This window comes from Macrobrachium rosenbergii, chromosome 26, assembly GCF_040412425.1.
Source record: "Macrobrachium rosenbergii isolate ZJJX-2024 chromosome 26, ASM4041242v1, whole genome shotgun sequence".
NCBI lineage: Eukaryota > Metazoa > Arthropoda > Malacostraca > Decapoda > Palaemonidae > Macrobrachium > Macrobrachium rosenbergii.
Window position 1 is genome coordinate 14,469,730 of NC_089766.1, and position 27,661 is coordinate 14,497,390.

General features: G+C 35.5%; 1 protein-coding gene across 12 annotated transcripts in view; it reads right to left on the bottom strand.

The window, feature by feature from the left end:
- Positions 1-801: 801 nt before the first annotated feature.
- The window catches only part of LOC136853069 (excitatory amino acid transporter 2-like), a 224,122-nt gene continuing 197,262 nt past the window's right edge, over positions 802-27,661 (bottom strand). For 5 of the 12 annotated variants that reach the window (XM_067128321.1, XM_067128320.1, XM_067128315.1 and 2 more), the window contains exons 3-12: positions 26,313-26,438; positions 25,938-26,080; positions 25,484-25,606; positions 24,981-25,070; positions 24,595-24,752; positions 23,132-23,365; positions 8,837-9,031; positions 8,516-8,650; positions 8,032-8,260; positions 802-4,024 (exon numbers count right to left, since the gene is read on the bottom strand). In XM_067128321.1, coding sequence (XP_066984422.1) covers positions 3,926-4,024; positions 8,032-8,260; positions 8,516-8,650; positions 8,837-9,031; positions 23,132-23,365; positions 24,595-24,752; positions 24,981-25,070; positions 25,484-25,606; positions 25,938-26,080; positions 26,313-26,438 — 1,532 coding nt within the window. In that variant the 3' untranslated portion in view covers positions 802-3,925. Of the gene's footprint in view, positions 4,025-8,031; positions 8,261-8,515; positions 8,651-8,836; positions 9,032-9,435; positions 10,882-23,131; positions 23,366-24,594; positions 24,753-24,980; positions 25,071-25,483; positions 25,607-25,937; positions 26,081-26,312; positions 26,439-27,661 lie in introns of all 12 variants that reach the window. The other 7 variants (XM_067128323.1, XM_067128317.1, XM_067128322.1 and 4 more) reach the window with 5 other exon arrangements.

The following is a 27,661-nucleotide window of genomic DNA, read 5'->3' on the forward strand; positions in this document are numbered from 1 at the left end:
CTCACTTCCATTCTGCAGTCGGCCTAGTGGAAGTGCAAACTGATCTTTGAGTGTCTCTATTTGAAAGAAGTTGGATCAGTGTTTGGTAATTGCAGTGCCTTGGGGTCATTGTCAGTGGCTGGCATGGTATTGGGGGAGGAAGCATAGGAATCTGTTTTTCTCTTACTATCTCTTCGCCTTGAAGTAGGGTGTTGAATTTTCGGGAGCCAGGGGGTACAGTGTACCTGGAGTACCCACCAGTCTCAGTGGATGGGTTGTGGTTTTTTCAGTGTAGGTGAAAGCAATGTCTGGTGGTTTTTAATACTGATATTGGGCCCAGGTCAAGGGCACTTATATATGCTTTGCTAGCCATCGATCCTATCCTTCGCTGCAAAGCTCCCACTAAAGTAGAGGCACCCCATGCTTTTACCGCCACGCCACTACAGGTTAAGATGAGTACCAACCAGAAACAGTATTCATGTGCAGTAGCTCTCTTACCACATAAGGAAACAACAAGCATTGTTTCAATGCTAGCAATTTTTCTTTTTCAGTCATTATCATGCCTTAATGTTTTGAAGTTAGAATGTGTCCATGTATCCCAGCCTCCTTTCAATGTGGGATTCAGCTGTGTAATTACTTGCTAAGTTACTTATATGAAAATATTTTAATAAAATTTAGTTTCGTATAGGCTATACTTACCAAGTAATTACAGAATCAGAGCCTGCCCTCCTCCCCTTTCATGGACATGAGGGCACAAACAGAGTGAGGTTTTTGCAAGTCTTTCTTTCAGGGGGAAAAGTGTTTTTTAATTAAAACCCAGTGTTACATTTTTTGCATGTATTTGGCAATTTGTAGATACTATGAGATTATTGTAATACTTTTCCTATTTACATAAATGCAAAATATCATTAGAGGTAATCTTCAGGGTGACAATGAACTTTGAAGAGAGATGGTTAATAACTCTTTTTTTTGTTATAATTTACCTTGTACCACATTTTTGTTATAATTTACCTTGTACCACATGGTTGAACTGCAATTAACATTTTTAATTAGACATGTGAAGTATGTATTTTTAAAAACAGGTTACAGGGATCTTGTGCTTAAAATTTTACAACAAAATGTTTCAATACCATGGTCTCGTTTGCATGTCAAATTTTATAAAAAAAATCCCATAGGATACATATATTTTGCATTTTCTGATCCAGGCAATTGGTGGTTAAAGTTGACCGACCACAATCTTTTTATGAATGTTATATAGTTAAATTAATGAACGTTATCTCAGTACCTTTTTATTTCTCATACAAAAATCAAATGGTAATGATTGAAAGATATATTTTACTATTTCATTAGTAAAACATTGACATCAACTTCTTTAGTACTGTATATTGCAATGCAGTCACAGAAATTTAAATTTCTGTATTAATGAAAAAGTAATATTTTGTAATATAACAAAAGCAAAGCTTAAAGGCCCTTAATATTGATTATTCAATTCATTGACTTGGGGGATAGACAGCAGAAATACTTTGGTTTGCTGTCATGTTGACCGAGTTCCTTTGATTTTTTAAACATCCATTGATTCATTAGCTTGTAAACATCTGACACTGTTCTACACTATGGATATGTTGCTGATTTACTGAAGGTCTAAAAATACAGGAGTAGCAGACACTTATATCCTTGCTGCTTTAAGAGCAGTCTAACATCTTAAATGAGTGCTAACTTGCAATACAAATGCAAACTCTATGCTATACCACCATGCAGTGTCAAGTGTAAGTACACCATTACCATTCCATAACCTGTCCATTTCATTGTATTTATTAAATATAAAGAATATTACAATAATATTATGTAAGCTCAGAAAATATAGATATTTAAGTCTTCACTAGGATTCAAAGTATGATCTTTTTAACACTTTTTGCTAATAACTACTGAAAATATAAATTCCTTCCAGAACTGTTTGAGAAGCTAGCAATTAGAAACCAAATCTGAACTATGTTTTTGGATAGCTGGAAGCCATTTTTCAGCTATGGAATCTACTTCTATGAAGAATCATAATTTCATCTCTCAGAAGTAACATGCTTGAAATACTTAAGCCTAAATCATCTATATGACAAAGCTGAGACATAAACTCTGTTCAAGAACGAATTGATGAAAACAACCCAACATCACAAATTTTTAACTTATTAAAGTTATTGTCTCAAACTTCCATAACATTTCCTTTGTTCAAAGGGTAAATGGGTATCCCTGAAATCTTCACTTAGAAATAAACTGATATTGGTGGTATAACATGAAGTAAACTGTATTGTTTACTACAATAACATTTGTTACATGGGCCACTCATCTTTGTACTAAGAATCAAATCCTTTTCCAAATTAATATTGTCAATGTTTGAAAATAGTAACAGGAAAACTTTTGGTCATTTTCAGATACTAAAAAACTACAGTACTTGTTTTATGTCAAGAACAACAACTTTCACTCTTCAAAATTCCACATGAAATTATCTCTGTCCTTTGCTCACATGTACAAAGTTGAAGCACGCTTCAAAGATGCATGAACATTCAGTCTGCTTCCAAATCATGCTACTACAAGTAAACCCTTGCACAGCAAAGAAATGCTCATAACATGGTATGTATTAACATCACTGGAAACAACAAACAAGCACATTCCATGCAGTGATGTTCAAATGAAGTAACTGCTGTCTTGAGAACTAAACTGACTTAATAAACAGTCTTTCAACACTAGAAAACAAAGTTTACCTGTATGGAAAGGCCTTAACACAAAAAACGAAAGTTATTTGTAATGCTTCCTTGAACTTTCCAAGCATTTGCATTCAATCTTATACCTAACATCTTCCAAATAATATAAGAACTGTATTCAATGATTCCCAATATGGGCAACTAAAGCTGTAATATATACACAAAAGTATATACATTAAACCTTTCACTGATTCCCTTTCACTTCAAAAAAAAAAAAAGAGGGGTGGGGAAGTGGTTTTTACTGAAAAATAATTCAATCTCACTTAAGTGTACACAGCAGACCAGGGCAATGAATTTAATGGCTTATAACAATCAAACATCTTTCATTCAAAATTAAGTTGTTTTATACAAAGTCCTGTTTTATTCCCTTGAAAAAATAATCCACTCTCACTTTGGCAATATTCTATATTGGCCATTTTCTATAGAAAACTATACATGCATGATGTACCACTTTGTCCTAGAAAACATAATATGGTAGGATAGTCATACTATCTTGATTTAAGTGAACAATGGCCAAAATCTACTACATCAGAGGCATATAATAATTCAAATGCACTATCACAAATTCAATAAAGTAATTTACAAAGGCAAATAATACTGTAATGTACTGGGCTATTAAAAGCATGAACTTCAACCACCTAAATCTCATTTGCCACTAGACAAAGCTAAGACTATTATATGTAGAAGTTTGCTCTGTACTAAATTAGGCTCAAGTTAATTGTAGGTATGTGTAATTTAAAAAACTAGGACAATTCTTTTGACTATATCAAAATATCATAAACTTTGATTGCTTGGTAAACATTACAGCACAGGAGGGCTGACAACAGACCATAATCACTTGAATAATCCTGTCTGTAATATATCAGGATGATTTATTGTCATTTCATATGGTAACATTTCAAGTTACCATCATAATGCATGTTAAATACTTATTAATACTGTTCTAAAACAAAGAATTGGGAAGCCATCAAAATACTGCAAAGAAAGTGGCACCCATATGTGTTCCAAAGTAGGTTATTCAAACATTATTAATAATGCTGTACTGCAACTTCAGTTACCAATGCACATATGACTGCCCAAACACTCCTGGATCACATGCTTTATATTATTAGAATAAAATATCTGAAATCCCTTTGGACTATAAACCTATAACAATCTTGATTTGCAGTACTTTTGTACTCTGTTAACATGATTTACATCTTTGTTGTAGTAGCTGATTCCTTTGGTGTAGTTTCCACTTCTACATGAATTTCGCCACTGTTCAACATCTTCTTCTCTGTTGCAGGAGATTCCTGTAAATGGCAAAACATATGGGAGATTACTAAAAATTCATGTTTATATAATATTTCATTCAAAATCTTTAAAAAAGTTTTCACTGAAACTCAGGAAAGCATCAAAGAAATATTGTAATGTGTTCATAATTCTATTTTCATGAAATGGAGGAATGCATTTACACATCTAAAACTTAGCAATATTTTTTTTATTGTTTTCCTACATACAGCCTCCATACTTTATATGGGTCTAGTCATGAAAATTAAGGAATTTAGCTATCCAGACTTATAAATGTCATCAGTACCCAGTGGAATGTTTTTAGCAGCCTATGGTGACCATGAAACTCTTCTATGTTGATTGCTAAATTTTTGCTAATGATTGTCTTAACAATTGGGGTCACAAGGAAGACTTCCATGTAAAATATACTGTATTTGTACAAAGATTCGGCATTTTTAGTCATATCCCAAACGCAAAACACGTCATATACAATATTTCACATTCAAATGAAAGGTAACTTGCAGGAGAGGAAAAAGGCTTCACATTCAAATGAAAGGTAACTTGCAGAAGAGGAAAAAGGCAATCTCACTGCAGTGAATAATGTGAAGAATCTGACCCAACACTGGAGGAAGCCTAAAACATGGTATGGAAGACAGCACTAAAGAATGAAAGAACAGAATAACCCAAAATAAGTCTCAAGTAACATGAAGAATACGGTGTGAAAATGAAAATGAGAGACCAGAACCCTGAAGTAGACAACTAGAAATCAGAAATGGAGCTGTTAATGCATAAACAATAGATACAGAAGTTAGAGAGGAGTAAAATTTTAAGCATGAAGTCTGGCTAACAAAATCTTTTACCAAACTGGCCTCTAGAACAACTGTTCATTTCTGTCTCATAAAGGGGAAGCAACTGGCTTCAGAATAAGAAAAATCAAAACCTCTGAACAATTATGTAGATGCAGGCAAGATTTTACCAGACACTCCAGCACGTACATTTAGGATCCCTTACACTAGCTACTTTCTCAAGCAACTGCTCAAATTAAGAACAGAACTGCTGCTGTTATGACAGACAAAGCTGGGATACTGTAGATTTTTAGGCAAGTCTGTCCAAGTTGCATGGGGAGTTCACAGAAGTCTACCTGCTGAGACACCAGCGGACATTGCCTAACTTCACTATATCTCACTTGAATGGAGAGGAGCTTGGGGACCGATCATAAACAGTACTGTATTTATGTATGTTTGGTCTTAAGGAAATGACTGTACCTTAACTCTGCTACCTGTAAGGGGGTAGTGCTATCAGTGCACCTCATGCAGTGCACTGTAGGCATTACTTAAGGTTCTTTGCAGTGTCCCTTTGGCCCCTTGCTACAACCCTTTTCATTCCTTTTCTTGACCTCATAGGTCGCAGTGCTTGGCTTCTGGCCTAAATTCTATATTCTTTTTCTGGTCTTACCTCTGCTACTCATTACTGTCCTTTAAACCTTTAGCAGTACAGTGTCTTTGTCTTCAAGATACCCTTAATGCCTCTTATAATGGGTTTATACATTAGCAGAAGGAATGTTTGTACGGTCAACATTATTGCTAAAATAAAATTGCATTGCTGAACAAATTTTTATGGGAAAACCAGTTTCTTTCACTGGTAACAGAGTTCATCTCCCTACAGATAGCCCTTTATGAATAAGGTTATTAGCAGAATAATCAGAAAACGGCTGAGTGAGTGTTCTTCTATCCATCTCACCTGACAGCAGAACCAGGCTGCAGGTGGACAAGCACTGTACTAGAAAGTGTGTGGGGGAGGAAGGAAATACTGAGAATACCCAAACACACAGGCATTAGATATTGCATATTCAAATTTTACTTTCTTACTTTGCCTGTGAGTGTCTTTTTTCATACTGCAGCCCCTTTATCCAAAGAGCAACCACACCAAATGAGTTCAAAAGAGAATATTTTTGGCATCAGTAAAGCATTTACTGTTCCAAATACAGAACTGAGATATGAATCTACTGTTGGCCCTCTTGTAAAGATAAAGGTATTCAGAATTCCCTGTAACAGAAGACAAGCCCAATTCTAAACAAAGGATACAGTACATGCAAAAGCACGTTAAGGAGATATAAAGATATGGCAAGCATAATACAGCATTAACCACAGAAAACTGATTACTAGGTACCACAATCCCTAAAGTCCTTGTGTATTGCCCTCTAAAGAGTAATAAAGATCAAAAAAATAATTTTAAGTTATTACAGCCTCAAAAATACTGATGAGGCCTGTACTAAAACATGTGAAAAGATATTGACAGATATTCACTGTATATTACACAATGCAACAAAAAGAAGCATTAATGACTGATGAACTTACTTGTAGAGCTCATAGAAAATACCAAATGTGAAAGTCTGCCTTCTATAAGGAGTTGCTGGAAAGCACTGATGCTGAATATTCAGCTTTAGCAATCTGGATTGTCTGACCATGGGAATTGACTGACTAACTGGTTTTATGTGAAATAAATGGTTTGTTTGGTAAAAGAACACACAAACTAATGAACAGTACATGAAATATATGATAAATGTACAAGAATACCATGGATATACAGTCTTGCTTAAATTCAACTGAAAAAACTTAGAAATTAAGATGTAATAATATGAACCATCTTTTTAGAAATTTTTATGCAAGGTACCAAAAATTCACCATGTATGCATCCATACCTTAGTTAAGAAAATACAATGGTTAATCACAGGTAGTTCAGCAAGCATTAAGGTTTATGTTAATGAAGCCAGTTCATAATTATTGTCATTATTACCAAGCATGGTCCATGAATGAAATCTGTAGCATTAAAATGTTGCAATTTTAGGAATTTTTGAATTGCAACTGGTTTCTCTTGCTTTGCCTTGGATCTCAAATTTCCAAACTGGCATTTTCCTTACTTCTTAAACCTAGCATGATGGGGAAGTAGAATGCATCTGCAGAAAGTGTGCATCACTGCCACCATGACGACTATTTGGTTACCTATTTAGCAATTATATTGAATGATGTTTAGGGTAATGTGTATTTCACTAACAGCATAATTCTTTAATTCCATTACTGTACTGCCACAACATTGGGGGCATGACTTTCGGTTTTCATAAAATTGTAAAATATGTTTTTAACCTTAGTTTTAGCAGATATTTTTCTGTGTAATTTTAAAATACATGTACCTAAGGCTACAGGAGTGTTTGAAAATATTTGGCAACTACATTGTAAAGTTCAAAATGTACAGATGACATAAAAACTTTTTATATTATTTTTTCAGATTGTGTGACTGCAATACAGTACTACTAATACAGTAGTGGCATTCAAGTTTTCAAGATACAATTCACATCAAATTTCCTTCTTAAACCTTAACAGGTTCATATTGAGGCACTGTATGATCCATTCAAGAAATAATTTTCCAGAATAAACATATAATAAAAATATAACATATTGCATATACATACTGAAATATAATTAGGTTTTTAGCTTTAGTGTACTGAAATATAGTAATTAGTTTTTTTAGCTTTAGTGTACTGAAATATAGTAATTAGTTTATCTTCAATGTAAGCTGTTAATTCATGCATACTATCTAATTTTATCACCACGCACCAATATGCCATACTTATCATATGGTGAACTGTAAGGCTGAACAAATTGCACTCTTCAACAAAGGATTTCCATCCAAGACATGTCAGTGGTTGCTAAAAAAAATTATACTCAACAATGGACCTTTAAGTTGGCTCACATTCAACAATGCTCCTTCTTATTGCCATTTCTAATATATTCTACTTTAAAACAAGAGACCATTTAAAAAATAATGGCCAAAAAGTGGCACAAAATCTAAAATTAAAGGATTTAATAACTGCCAGAAAATGGGAGGCAACAATCTAAATAGTTATGCTGAGCTTTCCCTACATCAAATATGTCAAAAAATCACTCCCTCCTTCTGAATACATATATGGTAAGCTGTGCTAATCAAAAAGCAAGACATGGACTTTAATAGCCACAGGTATTAGTAATCTCACCACTCCCTTAAGTAGCACCGTTGGGTCATGCAACATGGCATCAGGGTCATCATGCAGACGGGTTACCAGTGGAGTGAGGTCTGCAGCTTTCTCTACGTCACTAGGATAGGGATTTTCCGTGCTAGCTGTCTCCGCATCCATAGCCTGTAGCTCTCCTTGACTCCAGTATTCCACTATGGCAGCTGTATAGCAGTCCCCTAGCATATTATTGGTTGTGCGGAAGCGATCTCTGAAAAATATAAGATTTTCTTTTGATCATTTAAATTACAAAAAATGTTGATGGTACAAGTATACGGGAGCACTGCATGATGTTTAGTAGTCCAGATGATAATTTAATTTTACAAAAAGACAACAATCAAAGCAACTATGGAGGCATCTTGACATTTTAATTGGCTAAAAATCTTAAATCTTTTGGAAGTTTTAATTTATGTGTTTTGTACAATGCACAAAACTATTTCCTTGTTCAGTACAATAAATAACTTACACAAGCCAGTCTATGGTGAAGAGTAATGAGACATCTTCAGCTGGCAAATTGACTGATGTAAGGACAATCAGTATGAGAACAAGAGCAGCACTCGGAACACTTGCACTTGCTACACTTGCAGCTGTGGCGGTCACACTGAAAGAGAACCAGTACAGTAATCCTGTTGCATCATTCTATATACTCCTGAGAGAGATTTTGACACAATCCGAAAATATGGAACCTTTCTAATTAACCTCAATAATGATGGAAGTCAATGAAATCAAACTAATTAACATCAATAGCAAAGCAAGTCAAAATATGAATGCAAAATAACTGACTTACACAATAGTAGAATATTCGCCAATTCCCAAAGGTATTTCATTCATTTGAGCAATGAAGACTGTTCCCACAGAAACAAATAATGCTGTTCCATCCATGTTCACTGTGGCACCAATAGGTAGTACAAAGCGGGAGATACGTGGATCCACTCCGCATTTGTCATTCATACATCGGAAGGTGATAGGCAGCGTAGCCGCCCTGTAAAGGGAACAGGTATTAATATATGGTCAAACTGGGGGGAACTTTTAAATTAAGAGCTCGCAGGGGGTGACACACAGGCCACAGATCCATCCCGCGGCTTCCCTGTTTAAATTGAGGCCACACCCCAGACCCGAATACAGCAACTCATTTATGCGCCCTGCTTGGTGGGCAGTACTAGCACAGGGGTTAGGCAACAGAATACATAATAATGATGATAAATTTTACTCACCCACACAGGCCGGGTACCGGCACTACCTCTGAAACAAACAAACAGACTAGGTAGTTGTGCATGTTTGACAGTGACTTGAGAGAGTGTGAGGTGGTTATAGCGTTATGGGAGCTGGGGTTGGCTGGTAGGTGAGAGGGCCTGAAAGTTTTCTGCACAAGAGGGGAGCACTTACCCAGCTTACGGACACTCACTGCTCTCTACTCCTCCCTCCCAGGGGACGATCTCGCTCCTGCAAATGTGGCTAGAGTGCTAGGTTAGCTTTGCACTCTGCAAGGTAAGGATAAAAAACGTTAACATCACATGGCAAACCTGATTGGTATATTCTTGACAGCAGACCTACCTATTTAACTGGTAAGGGAGTAAATTTACCGGAGGCCACGACAAGTTCTTATGGCATTTTATGAAATAAAATAATCTTCATCATTAAGAAAGTTAAATCACTTCTAAAGTAATTTACCTGTATTAGCATTATATTAATGATGTTTGAAGGCCCCTTACAGTACAAGTTCTGCCAATGTTTCTCATAGGTGTAACCAAGTTATTGTTATTTTCATATAATTTTTTTTTGTTGTTGTTCTATAAAGTGTGTGGAAATGGTAACAAAAAAATTTTCTATTTTTTACAGTGTTACCAGGAATTTTTTCCTTGCATCCAGTGCAATATTTTCAGTTTGCTGGAAACACCCATGGATTCACAATTTTCAATTTGCTTCTAATTTTGATATCTTGATATCCAACAGAAATGAGAGTCTAATTAGAAAAATAAAGACCCCATCCGGTAAATTTAGTAGGGATTTCTTTTTGTTTCTCTATATTTTATCATTATTATTTTACAGTATGATGGCCAGGTTTACGGGCTGTCTGAGAGGTGTGGGGTGGCACCATGCACATGGTTATCCCCAGGGATAAAGATCTGTCTCCTTGTATATCCCCTTCTTAGTCAAACAAGAACTAAGCCTCTTTCTAAAATAATGCCTTTCTCTACTGAGTGGTATGAGTGTCATATGAGAGCCTCTACACACCAAACCTGGGACCAGGTCCACTCAACGAGGATGAGCCTTAGCACATATGGTTGGACAGCTTCAAGTCGAATTCACAAAGTAATCATGCATAAAACTGTAATGTTATCCCCCACTGTAATACCAAAATCAGTTCTCTTTTTACAACAAATGCAAAAGAAAATAAGTAGCTGAAACTCAACTAAAATGAATATAACAATGTTTGAAATAAATTGTGAAAACATGCTTAGTAAATGAAGTATAAGATCCAAAATAACCCTGCAGGAAGTACTGAATAGCACCAGGCTAATGTGTGTCAACCCTGCAAGCTACAAAGTAGCGATCTTATTTACCCATTAAGAGGTAAAAGTTGAAAAACAATGGCGCAAAGTAATAACCGTCCTCGCATTATGTCCTAAGTCATGCTCGCGGGTTTCATGTATAGAGGAGTGGTGGGGCGAGGGTGAGTACAGAGAGCTTAGTTGAAAAGTGCCTCCTTTCTCAGTCTCCCCTCCCGCCAGCTGAAATAAAACGGTGATGATGCTCCCGTTACAACTGGAGAGGCGTCGTAGCAGATCAGGTCTCCTAGCAATCTTCCAACAGCCAGTATTGCTCCAACTTCTGATGGATAGATGAACCCAAACGGTAGACTCATTTGTACATTATTAAAGGATTTATCATCATCAATACAAATAAAAAAGTATCAAGGACAATGATATAAACAAATCTCTATGTTCATCTTTCATTTTCAAGAAATATACTTTAGAACTACTTCAAAAACAGTTTTTCAAGCCTGGTCACTATTCAGTAAAGTTATACTGTATTGATATGGTAAAGGATCTGATACTAGTTTCCTTTCTCAAAGAAACCAGAAAAGGAATAAATGAAGAGAGCACTACAAGAGTTTGCAGAAGCCCGAGTGAAGATGTGGGAGCAAGATAACAGTTCAATACAGAGCCAAAGCAAGAGCGCAGAACAAAGAGTAGGCCAATCAACAGTCACACTCAAATTACTGCAACCAAACTGAAATATAAAAGGACATCTGATCATCCTTGTACAGTCACAGTTTAGAAGATAATTGATAATTTATGACTAACAGAAGGATTATATTTTCAGTAGTGCAGTTTATCAATACAACAGAAATACTGAAACTGTGATGCCATGATTGCAATAATATGAGAGTAAAATGAAATGGCTATAGTTGGGGTGGGAGGGAGGGCTTGTACATTATATTAAACCTACGCTAACCCAATGAACACTCATTCCGTGGCAAAATATTAGGAAATTAAAGACATCCGACAAAGAGTACTGTCAATTAGTCCAGGTGAGACATGCTTTCTTGCCAGTGCTTGGGAATCTTCCTAAGGGTTATAAAGATGAGAATTTTACACCGTCATTTTCTTACACAAATTGAGCTGCTGATGTTCTCAAATGACAAATTAGTGGTAGACATAATCATGGCATTACATATTACTATAAATACAGTGCCGCTATTAGTATAAGGCAAATAGATTAACACTTGAAGCTCAGCCTTATAGTAATTCTGAATATAATTTTAATACTTATCATACACTGTACTGATACTTCTGGTAGTGAAAATAAATGTTAAATTACACTCCAAATGACAAACCTTCTTGTTTTAAGATTCAAAGAATTTCTCAAACATAAGCATGGATTACATAAAGTACTCGGTATGATATAGTGGCTCATACATGCATGGACATGCAAATTTGATGTAAAATACAAAACTTAACAAGGCCCCAAGCAAGATGAATTGCCTTTATTTTTTGTTAAATTTTCACTTCTCTTAAGAATGCAGACAAGTAAACTTTATCACTGAGACCTTCCATTAATGGCAAAGGTTAATAACATTCATCCCAATCAGCTCCCAAGCCCTGAACACTTCCAGCACATTGTGAAAAGTAAGGCTGGACAAATGGCTGAATATGATGTTCTAAAATTATCTGATAACTGAATGTTGTAACATTTAAAAGTTACAATACCAGATTACAGAAGGGAAGTAAAAATTCGCATGAACAGCTATAAACCTAAGTACAGTAGTAGTACATTCTAATAAAAGGCTCTACTGTATGCTGAAAGCTACAAATTAAAAAGTCTACACTTTTTTGGGGTACAATCTAGAGCTAGATGCATATATTAAAACTGGGCTTATGTTCCCAAGTTCTTTTAAATCTAAAATCCCTTCTTACAGAACTAAAATGTCTTACTAGAATACATATCTAATAATGATAACAATAATAAAGCATCTGGTGACTTTGCATCAAGATGCTAGGAGCTCTGAAACTGTACCACTTGTGACATTTCGGTAGCAGTGCTATTGTAAAGAATAAAAACAATGAAAATTTCATGGCAATGCTAATTTAAAAGCTAAAAGGTTGCAAAATTCGATAACAGTAAAAAGCTGCAATAATGCTCAGATTTACAACTGGAGCTAAGTCTGCTTTTTGAAACTATTAACTGGGTGAGGTGTGAATTTAAACAAGAAATAAAGTGGAAAAATATCGGTAAGGTGTAATGTACAGTTGTCATAACACTTGCATGGATTGAACTTTCTTTTATTGTCAATAGCTACAATCTTCTCATACAGGGACTGTTTTAAGTTATACTTCTGAAACTAACAGATGGACAAAACAGAAGGTTAAGTCTAAAATAGTACATAAATACTAAAAAGAAAGGCTATTTTCAAGATATCAAGGAAGAAGATAATCCAACAATTCTGAAAAAAAGAGGCTTTCAGGAAGTCACCACCTCCATTACAAAATCAGGAAAGAAGGAAACTGGAAAGTTTTCCAGAACAAGCAGTAGTACACTAACATATGGTGAAGGTACAGTATAATGACTACTGAAACATCAAACAAGAAAATGTTGGAGAGGGAACTGGAGCTTGGCAAAATATCAGTTCACTGTAAAACTGTTCTAGATCTAATGGTATCATCATATAAAAGATGCTAAAGTGTATCCACACTGTCAAGATATCTTTATTCAGTGAAAAATTTTAACACTGGAAGACAAATGTAGTGTATCAGTCTTTGTTATTTGTGAGCTACGGCTGCTGACAAAACTGTTGCCTAGATCCTTTGCGAAAATGAGTTAATCTGTAAATGCTCAAGAACATTACAGCTGAAGGTAACATACATTTATGTACTGTATTACTATTTCTTGTAAAGGTAAGAGGAAAATGAGGATCTACCTGCATGAGCGAAAACTCGAAAGGTTCTCTTAAGGCTCCTAACTGGGAATGAAACATTCATTTAAAATGCTCTCTTTCTTGATACAGTGTATGAAAATTTCTAGATTTAGAACAAAATGTGAATCCTGCAACAAAACAGGAAGTAACGGAAGAATCTTGCTAGAGTACTAAAAGCTAACAACTACAGCTAATGAACACAGTATCAGAAGTTGTCATCAGAGTAACCTTAGCATAAACCCTTTTTCTTGTTGAGCTTTTGGGTTCTGTTTTAGATATATTAGCAAGGTCAGTTCCTTGATTTATTTAAAGTATATTTATTAGTAATTTAATGTGACCATCGAGTCACATTTCTTGACTCATGGCGTGCGCACACAAAATTTGTTTCTTAAATGAGAGATGAAAATAGAAGCTGAAGTAGTTAGACAGCTAGGTCAGCAGAGACCAAATCGAACAGATAAAGGGGAACAGATAAAGGGTAACAGTCTGAAAGCATGGCAGCTGTGGGCCAAAGGGCTGTTGCAGGGAACATTCACTAATGTTTACAGAGCATAGTTTGTTCTTGGTCCTGACTTGGATGAAAGGACCAACCAGTACTATAACTAAGATGAATATTAGCTGTACACATTAGTATAACGAATGACTCGGATAAAAAACCACTACCAATTGCCATAAAGCAAAGAAGGAATTTCGTACGAACTAATAAATGCTGGCTATACTTAAATACAGGAGGCTTAATTGGGACTTGACTGTACCTCGTCAAAGGCTTCTAAGATGTTCTGCCAATGACTAAGCCAAGGTTGTGTGTTACGAGTAAATATGGCCAGCCATGAAAGAGAGGGTTCTACTATTTTACCATTTTAACTGATATTTATTAGGAGCTGTGATAGTAAAGGCCAGTGATACTAGTTGACATCTACATTTATAAAAGAGCAAGTGAGGCAGTAACTATAAAAATTGGGCTATTTTATGTTTGGAATTAATTGCGATTTCATAGAATCTTGGAAGTATCGTAATTCAAAATTAGGCCATCAACAGTATTCAAAGTGCTATAAGGTTTTCCATGCAAAAATCAAGTTACCAAATATTTTGTAAGAAAAATCAAGAGTCTTGAACATCTAGATTAAAATTAATTTAGATTTACAAACCAGTTATAAAAAAGTGAAATTACAGTATGTACTAACGTGCAATGAGACAGTAACGAGATTTAGATGACTTGGCAAGATAACTGTCAGAAACTTTTTGAATTACATGTATATTAACTGAATATGTAAAAACTTCCTTTTGTCTGGTGACCTATATTCAGTATAAACTAATTACTTTGAGAAAAAAATTTTATTTGCACCAACTGCACACTATTGTGAGTAATATACTAGGTGAAATTCAGTACTGTACTGTAAAGTAAAGTCTGTATTCCTGCACTGATATGACAACATCAAGAGGCATGATAATGTACTGTATCTAATTTTCAGTGGTCGCCTTCATTTTCAAGCCTACTGAAAAATTTATAACAAACAAAAATTTCAACTACAGTATTTTTCATTATAGGTCAAGGAAATTGAGGTGTTCAAAACAAATGTGCAGGTACAAGATACACCACAAGAAATTATTTTAAAAGCCTGGGACGGCAGTTATGTAGTACGGCGATTGATAACAAAGTTCTAGCTCAAGAAAGGCACCAGATTCAATGTTCTAATCCAAGAAAATTTTCTAGTGCTAATCCCACTAACATTCATTAAGCACACCCATTTTCAAGTGTAAGAGCCTTCTTGAGTGCCAATGTCTAGGTTAAGTAATTTCACCACAGCTTAAGATGAAAAATGTAAAGCAATATAATGTTTATCTAAACATTAATAATGTACAGGAAACTGCACAGGAAGCATTACGAAACTACTGATTTGCATACATTGTACTTTATATAGGAAATTTGAAAATAGGGAAAAGTAGGGAAAAGTTGTGTCAAGCACTATACCATAAACATGGAAAAATATAATTAATGCCACACATACCAATTTAAGAGTTAAGAGATATAAAGGATTCATCTACTGTACTTGATTTTTTTCCAAAAAAAAAAAAAAAAAAAAAAAAATAGGTTGAATTATAAAGCATGTATATATTTCATCATAGAACGTCATTTGTACAGACATAACCTGGCATAACTTTGCTGTGGATGAATGAGTTATAAAAGTCAATAGTGAGAAACTTAAAAGTCGTAACTTGTCTTACATTGAAATACTGTATACTGTTTAAAGATTTAAGATTTTTGTTGGTTTGCAGAGAGCCACAATATATGAGATGGTTTTAATCTTTATTCAAGAACTGCCTATATATGTCTGCATATCTTAGAACTTACTAATGAAATATTGCTCTAGGGTAGATGAAAGCTTACGTTGATACCCCCCTACAATTTTTTTTTAAATATGAGCACCTCTTGTCTAGAATTGCTCAATATGAGATGGGTACCTCTTGTTTAGAATGCTCAATAACTAGTTCCTACATCTAATTATTTTTCCTCACAATAATTTTTCAACTCAACTGAGTCTGTCCAGTTTTTCAAGGGTCCAAATGGAATTGCTAGATTGTCATGATTACTCAGACTTTCACACTAGGAAATTTTTTCTCGAATACTAAACACAGGAAAACATAAATAATAACAGAAATTATGTACAGGTACATCTGATGTCACCTACCATCAATAAGGCTTCAAGTTTTAAAGATGCAATTTCGACTGTGACTACTTTACACTGCAAAAGTTAAAAATAAGTATGCATTGTTGCATTTCTGCAAAGTTGTCAGCATCTATGTGCTTCAAATTTAAATCATCTGGCTAGGTACACTCCAAAGTGGTTGAACTTACTGATTTATTATCAGTAACCATTAGGACAGTAAACCTCTTAATCTAACTGCCTCCTGAAGAGAATTCTTTAGATGGTATTAACCTCACATAGTAAGGCATATAATCCCTTAATTTTAGTACAAATAATTTGACTGTCTTTTAGAAAAAGAGATTCTCACCAAAATGCAGCATTACCATATAAAAAAACTGTATTACCTCTGGAATGAGATTAATGTAATCTGTGAAGTGTCAAACACACCTGGAAAGTAAGACCTATCTTTGAAGAACCGGAAAGTTCTTAACCAACAATACCAATACATACTGTATTACATGTAATGCAGGCACATATTATACACCATATATGATTTACCTTTGGTAAGCCTTATGTTCTCATGAACACACCAAATTACAGCAATGGACTATTCAACAAACGACAGTACATACAACACTCATTTTCAAAAAGTAGTTGCCTAATCCCTTTTGATGCCATGACCATGACACTTGGGGCTAACACCCTCTTGATCATTGTTGTTATAATTTATAACTTGTGCAAAATAAAATAATCACAGGTAAAATACATTTAAAAAAAAGCTTGAGCCTTTATCGATGAAACTACATCACATGGACTAATGATGTTTGGACTTTAAAAAATCTAAATGCTTCCTGACCCTGCTCATCAGAAAAGGTCCCAAACATTATGAGTCGCATTATGATACCAGAACTGCTTTTAAAAGGATTGTTACTGTGTAGCAACACATAATCTTATGTTTAATGAGGCATTAATAGTACTGGAAAAGTAATGGTCAAACTAACAACACTATTATCCAATGTAAAATAAAAGAGGTTACTTGAAAAGTCCTCAATTGCAAACAGCCATTTACCCTAGATCAAGTATGGCTACTGCAGCATGCATCAACCAAACCATTTATTGAGAAAAAAAAAAGAAATAAGAAACACAACCACTTTGGTGGAATAAGTATTACAGTCTTGTTTAATTGCATCTCAACTTAAAACTCTTATCTTCATGAAAAAAGTTCCCTTAAAAGAAACCCAGAAAATAGAAGGATGAAGAGAAAAAATCTAGTCGTAGACTGCAATACTTTCATAATATATAGCACCTATGAAATCAGTTTTCAAAGATGCCAGACATAAAATTAAGTTAAATACTGAGGAAAGCAAGACAACTGTTGAATGGGTGAAGGAATAGGAGGGAATAAGGAAAAATCTAGTATATGTGACTAAGAGCGAGATAGCATTATTCAAAACGGTAAAATTCCTGCTACAACGATAATTTGTGTTTATCACTAATTCTGGAATATTCAGCATGCTCAAGCCAGAGCTCTATTCTATGGGGAGGGGAAAAATTACTTGGAAATAAAAAAAAAATCAATTGCTAGACTGCTGCTGACTGCCATGCAGCAAGCTGGAAAGAAATTGGGCTTGGAGGATGTGTAGGATCTATAGCCACAGACGACTAACTACTGTACTAATCAGGCATCGGCGCTGCTTCCTCAGCCCCGATGCCACCTGGGCTAGTCCTGAGGCTCGGACCATTTTTTTTTTTTCTGTGGTCATCAAATGGATTGTCAGATGTTTGTCAAATATTGTTAAATCTTCCTTACATTCAATATTAATGACACCAAGCTTTTCTGTTTTCATAAAAGGGTAACATTTACTTTTAACTGCTTGTAAAGATACAGATGATTCTCCAAGGAACTACACTAATATATATTAGAAAATTTAAAACGCTAAAATTTTTTTGTTTCATTACGCATTCTTTAATCATACATTATTAAAAAGCTTGGCAAATTGTTGTATTTACTTTATTTTTATGAAGCAAAATTAGTTTTTCAATACATACATATCACTCATACATGCCCACAATTGTGGTATTGGAATGTCCTCAGACACTATACTCTGTCTAAAACACAAAAGAATTGTAGTAGCATGGCATATGTGTCCTGGAGCTTTACATGCCTCAGTTTATGTTCTGTCTTTATTTGAAGCTAAAAGGTCAGTGAGGCTGGGAGGAAGAAGCTCATTATATGAATGAAGGGTTTCTATGAAAAAATTAATTTCATTTCATCAATACCCCATCACTCATATACTATGACCAAATAGGAATGTAGATGAGAATACTGAACTGCTGAAAGCCCCAGAGTACTGTAATGAATGAGACGTAAAGGTGCCAGGAGAGTATTTACGAACTGATATAGGTATTGGACTATTCTCTGTTAACTCAAAAAAGTTGCTAAAAGTTAGGATAAACCACTTTAGTGTGTGTAAAGCAAGGCATCTGTAATGGTATATGTCAACTCAAAAAGTAAACAAACTTGCCAGTCACATGAGACATCATAGAAGCTACTAACTCCAGAAGCCTAGGTCTCTAGTATTTCTTACATTTCAATAGAGAGTGGATGTGAGGAGACTGATTTAGGAAGAGGAAGATGATTCCTCCAAGTCTTTCCCCACAGGTAAAACTTGGCCAGACATGATGATCAGTTTTCATTAATATATTTGAAATCATTTGAGAGTAAAGAGTGTGCAGTAAACCTCCAAAGGTATTACAGCGTCAATTACCTATGCTTAAAATTAAAGTTATATCCAAGATATGGCTAAAAACTAATGAAGTAGAGAGGGCTCTGATCTTGTGGACTTGAATTCTTACAGGTAAGGACAAACAGCTCTCACAGAGTAGGACGGATTAGGTCCTCTTCATTACTGGTGAATGAAGTAAGGGAAAGATGTTTGAATCTTTACAACTAAGGCAGAGGTATATGTTTAACCCACTGAGGCCAATCTCTAACCTACATAACTCTCATCAAAAGAACCAAGACTCTGCTGACCTGGCTCAAAGATGCAAATACCAGAAAAAAAACTGTCTTCAGTGTGAAAGGCAGCAAGAAAGCTTCTTGCAAAGGCTTAATGGCTTAATAAGACCCTTCAAGACAAGGGAAAGGTCCCAGTTAAAAGGCTCAAGAGACCTTCGAAAATGATGGATAAGCTTTCTTAGTTCCACTGGATAGCCCATGACTAGTCCATGGATCTCAAAGGCTTGTAAGGGGTCACGCTGTAGCCACTGATGGCTGAAACTGACAACTGAAGGAAAAGAAGTTTGATATCAAAGGTAATGTACAGTGGAATCAACTGGTTAACACTCCCTTCATTGCACAATTACAGAACTTGCTCTACTTGGACTGGTGGGGACAGATGGTTGAAGCTCTACAAGGTCTTGCAATGCCTTTGGGTGCTTCATTTGAAAACTTACTAATTCTGACACTGCTAGGAAGACAAAGTGTTAAGTTTTGCCATCTCCTAAATGAGAAAATATGACTGATGATGCAACTTCTTTCATGTGGGGACCTCCTGGGATTGTTCACCAACATGGAAAGGAGGTCAAGGAATAACTCCAGCTGTGGTCAAAGGGGTACAATCAAGGTGGTCCTCATGTTCCTGGATATTTGGAGCTAGTCTATAAACTGACTTACAAGCCAGAATGGACTGAAGTAGTATACATGTCCAGGTTATAGCAGGGATGCATCAGTGTCTCCACCTTCTAGGCTGCTTGATTTATGCTGGGCTTAACAATATACTGGCAGCTTGCAATTAAGGCTTGTTGCAAACAGATCCATTAACTGCTTGCCCCACTGACACTGGAGACCCTTACTTACTGGCAGATGCAGCCACCATTCTGAATAAGACTGTCTACGATCATGTTGTTACTTCCTGGGACAAACTTGGTACTATCTCAACATTGCCTCTGCCCAAACAAAAATATCCACTGCTGGCTGACATAACATCTTGGATCTTGTACCACTTTGACTTTTCAAGGAAGTCACTGTCATGGGGACCTGAAGAACCCAATTCCCTTCACCTGGTTATCAAGTAAGTCTACTGCAAACCATGACATGACATGTTTGTGAACATCAAAATCTCTGGGTAGAGAGACCAGCAGAACTTCCAGTAAGAGATGGCTGGGATCCTGCCACCAATGAAGATCATTCAAGGTGTCTGAGGCTACAACTGAATAACTGCCAAGTAAGCAGACACCTGCTAACAGAAACTTACTAGCTGAAGCTGTAGTGACAGTATCAAATGCCCAATCAGGGATTGCTACAACTTGGCCAGAGGATCTTGGGTGTGCCAGAACTGCTGGATCAAGGTTGACAATCTCCTGATCCCATCTTTTTTTAGGCAAAGTAGAGCTGCTTCTGTATTGATGTCCATATCCAAATGCATAGCTCCCATTTCTGGCACCAAGTGTTGTCTTCTCCCAGTTAATGTGAAGTTTTAAACACTGACAAGCTTAAAACAAACTAACCAGTTGTCCATGTACCTTTGAAGCCTGATACTGTTCCTTGGTGGCCACGCTATTACTGACACCAAGGTTGGAACGCTGACTTGCAGGGCAGTTGCCAAAACACAGGAATCTGAACTGAAATTTCTTCCCTAACTATACAAAGGGAAGACACTGCATTTCTTCCAAGACAAATGCACTGGGACAAAGAAATATGCATCCTTGAGGTCTTTGGAAGCCATGAAGTCACTTCTCTGAAGGAATAATGAACTAGAGCCAATTTTTCCGTCCTGAATAGTGTTTGCAGCACATTACTGTTCTACAGGTTAAGATCAATAATCAGTTGCCACAGCCCTTTTTCCTTAGGACCAAAAAAGACAACTGTAGAAACTCAGCTAATTGCCCCATACAGTACTTCCTTGCTCACCTGCGTCTGTGATATCAACCTCACCTTGCCACCCATACTCTGGAACCACTGGGAGTTGCTACTAAGAACAATGCACATTGAAGATGAGAGTGGGTGGAATATTTCCAGAAAGGAAACCTAACAATTAGTAAAAAACAATACTTTCATTGATATATGAAGTTGAGGGCTCAGAAAAATTCATGTAAAATAAAAAATTATGAAAACATACCAAAATACAGAAAATATTAAAAATACATTACAAAGAATGAAGGACAGTCCAGCTTACTGTTTTGTTTACAATGTAACTAAATGTATACAGCACAGTCTTAGGTAGCATGAGTGCAAGCTAGCTTTTGGATGATAACCAGTCATCCACTTGTCTCCTAGTTAATGCTAAGCACTAAAACTACATAATCAACACCAAAATGATTTAGAGAAATCATATAAAAACCCCTCAAAACACTGGAATTATCACTAATAGACGCATAGAAACTTTGTTATAAAAAAAATACAGTAACAGCATAATTACTTTGAATTTGCAACTGCTAACTGACAAGACACAGAAAGCAAAGGCTAGAAACTGATGACTGCCTGTTAAGGTGTGAAAATCACACTGCCACTGAATGGTAAAAATAAACGACAGGCTCTGTGAATAAGAACAGAAGAGTACAGTAAATGAATTAGTGAAAGACGAATCTAATGAAAAATGGCAATCGTACAATGAACGAACAGCACAGCAGTTATTAGCCCAGACACATGAAAAGTGACTGATGAGTGCCCAAAGTTCCAAGTACCATATGCTCCTTGCTACTACTGATCTTCATTTCTTAAACTAAAAAGTGCAGTGCTTGAGGACATTCGAAGACCACAAATGTTGGCATACTGTACAGGAGTGATGGGGTTGTGATGAAATAAATATTTTCTCAGAAAATGCCTTATGAATTCATGAACTGTACATTCAGGAAATCTACTCACTTAAATCTCCAACTTTATAACTCAGGTAATGCATTATTACTGAAATGAAGGAGACTTTAAGACATGTAAACCATTTCCATACAAAGGTATGCATAACATTAAATGATTAAAACTACAGTACAGTATTTAAAATTCCTACAGAAGTCAATTGCTTATTGACAAATTATATTCTCAGCTTCAGTGGGTTCATTTGGAAGATGCAGTAGGGAAAGTTGACAGTGGACTGTACTGAATAGACTGAATAGGAGGCTTGTTCTCAGTTATTACCCTATTCAAAACAGGACAAAAGTTAACTTGTAATTCTTTGCCCTCAATGTAAACAACAGTACAACTTATGCTCATAAGAGAAGTAAAATAAAAAGGGATAGACATTCAGCTTTTGGGTAAAAAAACTGTAAACAAACAAACAATACAGGGATTTTCAAAATATGGCAAACTGAGGGAGATTCACTTTGGAAGTGCATTATTTAGCCGAATAATGAAACAAAAATTACTGCAGTGGCATTCAAGCTTAGAAACAAAACCAATCTGTTAATTTACAAAGGACAGAGGTAACAGGGTTGTTAAAAAAAAAAAGTCCTTTTAATATAATGTAGGTGGTGGGATTATATATAACGAGTGGTTTAAATGTTACTTCAACCAAGTCTACAACACTAATCCAGATTAGAGTGAGACCCCAGGATGTGCACCAGGTAGGACAGATTGATGCGCCTGGCTCACAGTCCAGTCTCTAAACACATTCCAAAGTGGTCAGCAAAGGCATTACTTTGTCTAATTTAATTCAACACTGTTATCAGATAAACTGCGATTGAAAGCCAATTGTGTAACATAATTATTTTATTTAAAATTTAGAAGGTTTGATATGACATTCAATTAATTAGTGAATGTATCGCATAAATCTAAAGTCTGGTACGTTAGTTCATATTACTTATTTTACCAATCTTCAAGGAAATAGAAAACTGAAAATTTCTAATTCATATGATTATTAAATACTCTACAATTTAGAACGCAATCTAGTCACGCTTGAAAAATGAAGTTACATTTGACTGAGACTGGTGTTTGTGAGAATGGCGGGTGTCTTGCTGTGGGGAAGTAGTAGTAGTCGTAATTTTGGGGGCAGATGAGCTGCTCGCCTTAACTATAACTCACGTGGAAGCCGTAGCAAAAGAAGTCACCCAAGGCTCCAGCAGGTTGATGTAGAAGTGAAAAGGATTGCGGTGAGTGAAGAGGAAATAAATGAGGTTCTGGAATACCCACTGCCACATTAATACACCAACCACCACTGTCACTATGAAGAGGCCAAGGTTGCTCATCACTGTGCTGAGGTTTTCCACACTTAGGATCTTACTCATGATGACACTTGCAACACCCAAAGGAGAGAGCCTGTAAAAAATGGAGACACTGTTAGTAAAGAAATGCCCTTTGATACCATTTCACACTTTTATTCTATCTAGAGGAACATGCTGGTTTGTGTATAATCTGCATCATGTTCCATTAGAGCAGTCTAAGCTTAAAAATCATTCTATTAAGTCTGAAAACATTTTAGTATGATAATGAATATCCTTGGATGACCTTGAATAAGTATTCTAAGATGATACTGATCCATCTTTAGCTGTAAGGAGGATGCACTGATGCCACAAATGCATTGCAGCATTAATATAACTTCTTACCAACAAAAATAAAGTTTCATTGTCTGATCAGGTTAGATAGGCGAGAGGTTTATTTGGAATCTTCCTTTTCCTCTTGTCTTGACAATTACACATCCTTAGTTAGTGATCTGAATCTGCGGCACTTTTTTTTATGTCACTGTAAAGTGGCTGATCAGTTGTTTCAAATTTTTCTATGTAAGACTGGAACAGAAGCCCTCATGTTATAACTAACAACTGGTTGGATAATTATGAGTGAAAGTAATATGCACACTACAAAGCTATCAAGTGATGCCCATAAAAACACATTATTGTAATTACTTTTACATAAAAATTACAGTATATTCAATATAATTTGCTTGTCTCTTGTCTTTTTATTATTAAAAAAGACCTTTTTTTATGTAATGTGCCTACATTAAACAGTAATGCATCTACTAAATGTACAGAAAATGGTAAGAATGCCACCACTTGCACATGTCCCTCCCCCTCCCAGGGTGAGATATACCCATCTCATCTGCAATCAAATGGGATTTTGAGGGATGCTGACTTTTTTTTCTGTAAAAATGTTTATTTTGTGAAGGATTTTCATGTAAAACTTATATTTACTAACTTTTTTTATTTTCAAGACTGTTAAAATCATTACTAAAATATCTTAAATGACTGTCTACAGTTTACTCTCAGGTTTACTGGTTACTACTAGATCTTAAAAGACTACCTACAGGTTAAAGTTATTGATACTATAGATCTTAAGTTAATATCTGAAGTGCACAAGATTTACAAACATGTGAAACTTCATCAACAATACAACATTACTGAGCATCTGCAGAGCAATTTCAAGCATGTTCAGATGATTACTGTATGTATCAATATGGTTTCAGAATACCGTTTGTATATAGTAGTAAATATGTGAACGCTGCTTCTAGAATCTTAGATCATTAAATACTGATATTAAAGATGTACACTCACCACATGATGCCAGTTACAATTTTCAGTATGACGGCATCAATCACTGAGAAGAAATCGATAACAATGGCTCCCTTTTTGCCTAATGATCCTAGGAGGGTACCAAAAACTAGACAGAACACTATGATACCTAGAGTATTAGTACCTGCTCGGTACTTGACCTGGGGGGAAGAAATAAGTGAAACATTAGTGAAGAAACTTGAGAGAGAGAAAGGGAATTTGTCAAGTTATGTAGATAAAGTTTTTGTTTACATTTTGAAATGTTTGAAAGGTCATACTTTACTTTCCAATGTAAAATATTAAGGTGAATCTTTCCATCTATAAAATTAATGTAAATTTTTACTGTACTGAGTTTTCTAATTTCAGACTGCCCCTTGATTATTTCTCACCTTGCGGACCAGTTCAGGAATTTCCTCTTCTACTCCATCGGTCAAATTACTCCTAACTGTCACGATCCGCTCATCATAAACGGTGTGAACCTGTAATGGATGCAATTTTATTACACAGAAGAGTTTGAGCATTTTAATCCTTCAATGGGCTACTCAGATAAGTGAAAAAAAACTCTAAGAAATTAACAAGCTGAATATGCAGGATAAAAACTGCATTCCCAATGAATAATTACTTAATGTCTAAAAAAATTTAAAGAAATTTTATATCAGTGTCATTATTAGATATTCATGTACAGTTTTGAAATGCAGTATGTTCATTAATGTTCAAATCCAATAACACGAGATACAAAGGATCTCAAATCAAGGTATTCAATGAAGCTATTCCCAGTATTCAGTAACTATCAAGCAATCCCTCATGGCTGCGACTCAAAATGTGTCAGCCTAATATTACAATTCTCCCTCAGGCAATCCACTGGGTCTAGCAACTAAACATTTATTATTACCTGCTGGAATGATGCCTGGAACAAATTATCGGGGAAAATATTTCTACCCAGGTCAAGGAAACCATCCAGAATGTTGACGTTTGACGATGTACTTCCGGACGTTGAAATCTCTTTAGCAAGGGCCTGTTATGATGGAAGTCAAGGGAAAACTGATTAATGGTTTTCTTCTTTATTTGGCTTCGCCAATTTTTCTCCTGAATTTTTGCATACATATGATTCTATTAAGCACAATAAACACATAATTTACCAAATTTTCTTTGGAGAAAGGCAATGGAACAGAAAATTCCCTCTGAAAGGCAGATAATCATACAAATCAAAGAATAAAAAAAAAGGTAGGAACCAGCTACCAAAGAAGCAGAATGTCCCTTGACGAATGAAGGTCATACAGTTGTGGAAAAAATATTCGTAAATTTTTCTCCACAATGAAGAACTCCTGTGCCCACAAGATACTAACCTCTTTGAATAATGGCGAGCCTGGGTGAATAGCAACAACGAGGATGACTCCCAGGATTGCGTTCAAGAGCGAGGTAGCAATGAAGTAGAGAACTGTCCTCACAACTATTCGGCCATTCATTTTGGCATTAAGACTAGCTGAACCTGAAATGAAAATGATTTGCCGTTCTATCACCTTTGGTCTTATGCACAGAAGGTTCCTATCTCTATCCAGAATCTAAACCACTTAATTTTTTTATGATGTAGATACTCCTCAAATTGCAATTTACCCCTCAAGAGACAGTGTGTAACTGCAGACCCTTACTTATTTAAGAAGTGATCTTTTAAATACTTTAGGAATGGAATGATCTGGAATAGAACCACCATGAACCCTTACCAGATATTAATGAGGCAATGATGAGTGGCAGGATCATGAGTTTAAGCATCCTAATGAAAAGTTCTCCTGGGTAAGATATGAGAAGGATTGTTGTCGAGTCAGGCCCTGCTGCCCGCAAGGCCAAACCTGGCGAAAGAAAAGGAACATTGGTCATTATTATGAAAACGACTGAAGACCGAACACCTCATTATTCGTCTACGCGCAGTACATTGAAATCTATACAGTTTTTTGAGAACTTGCTTTTCTATTCTTATCGGTATCGATAAGTAAAAAAGCATTTAGATAAGAAAATTACTTGCTGCAAGAACGTGGAATGCTGTTTACCTGACAAATTCAGCATAACTGTATGTAAAAAATGTTGAAATTGAATATACATGAAGTAATGTGGACTGGCTAGCATCTGTGAATCGAGTAAAAGTTAATTTTTATATTTTAGCAAATCAACACAAACAATGGTGGATTTTTAATTTCAGTCCATGATATTTTTGTTATTGTTACTAGAATTTTGGTCATAATACATAAACTATGGTAACGTTCATTCTTGAAACATAAAATTCTAATTATACAGATTCTCTTGGGATCCTTCAGAATGTAAGTTCTATAATTATATCAGAAAAACAGTTCCTGAGAAGTGAGATGTTAAATTCTCATTAATGTTAAATGTTATGTAAATAAACATACCAGAACTGCAAGTTATCTCTTGTATACAAGTTAAATAGAAGAGACAGGTGCTTAGGCATCCGATGTTCATGTAACAAAGAACTAAAAACATCTAGGAACCGTATTCACATAACACATTCAAAAATAAATGAACTTTTACTCAATTCACATATGCCAGCCAGTCCACATTACTTCACGTATATTAAATTTCAACATCTTTTACATAAAGTTATGCTGAATTTACTGGGTAAACAGCATTCCACGTTCTTGCAGTAAGTAATTTTCTTATCTAAATGATTATTTACTTCTGACAGAATTCAGCATTAAAATAAAAAAAATTTAATTGTTTGGGAGATAAAAACTAAGCCATTATTTGAAATATAAGCTGCTCTCTAATATCACGTTCTTAAGGGGGACACGACAGTAAAAACAAAAAAATGGATGAATTCTTTAAATAAAACCAGAGGAAAAAGTCAAGTTTATTCAAGGAACAAACACAGACTGGTCCCATATGCCTCGAGAACTTTGTAAAACCTTACATAATGGGGGCTGTTGACATCCAGCCACAGGCAAATTGTTACATAACTTTCCGAAAGTACCAGTGTACACTGCTTGGCACGGCATGCTGTTATTTGCTTATCCAAAAACTGCAATTTATTGCAGGAAGGTTTAGTGTTCCCATTGATTTA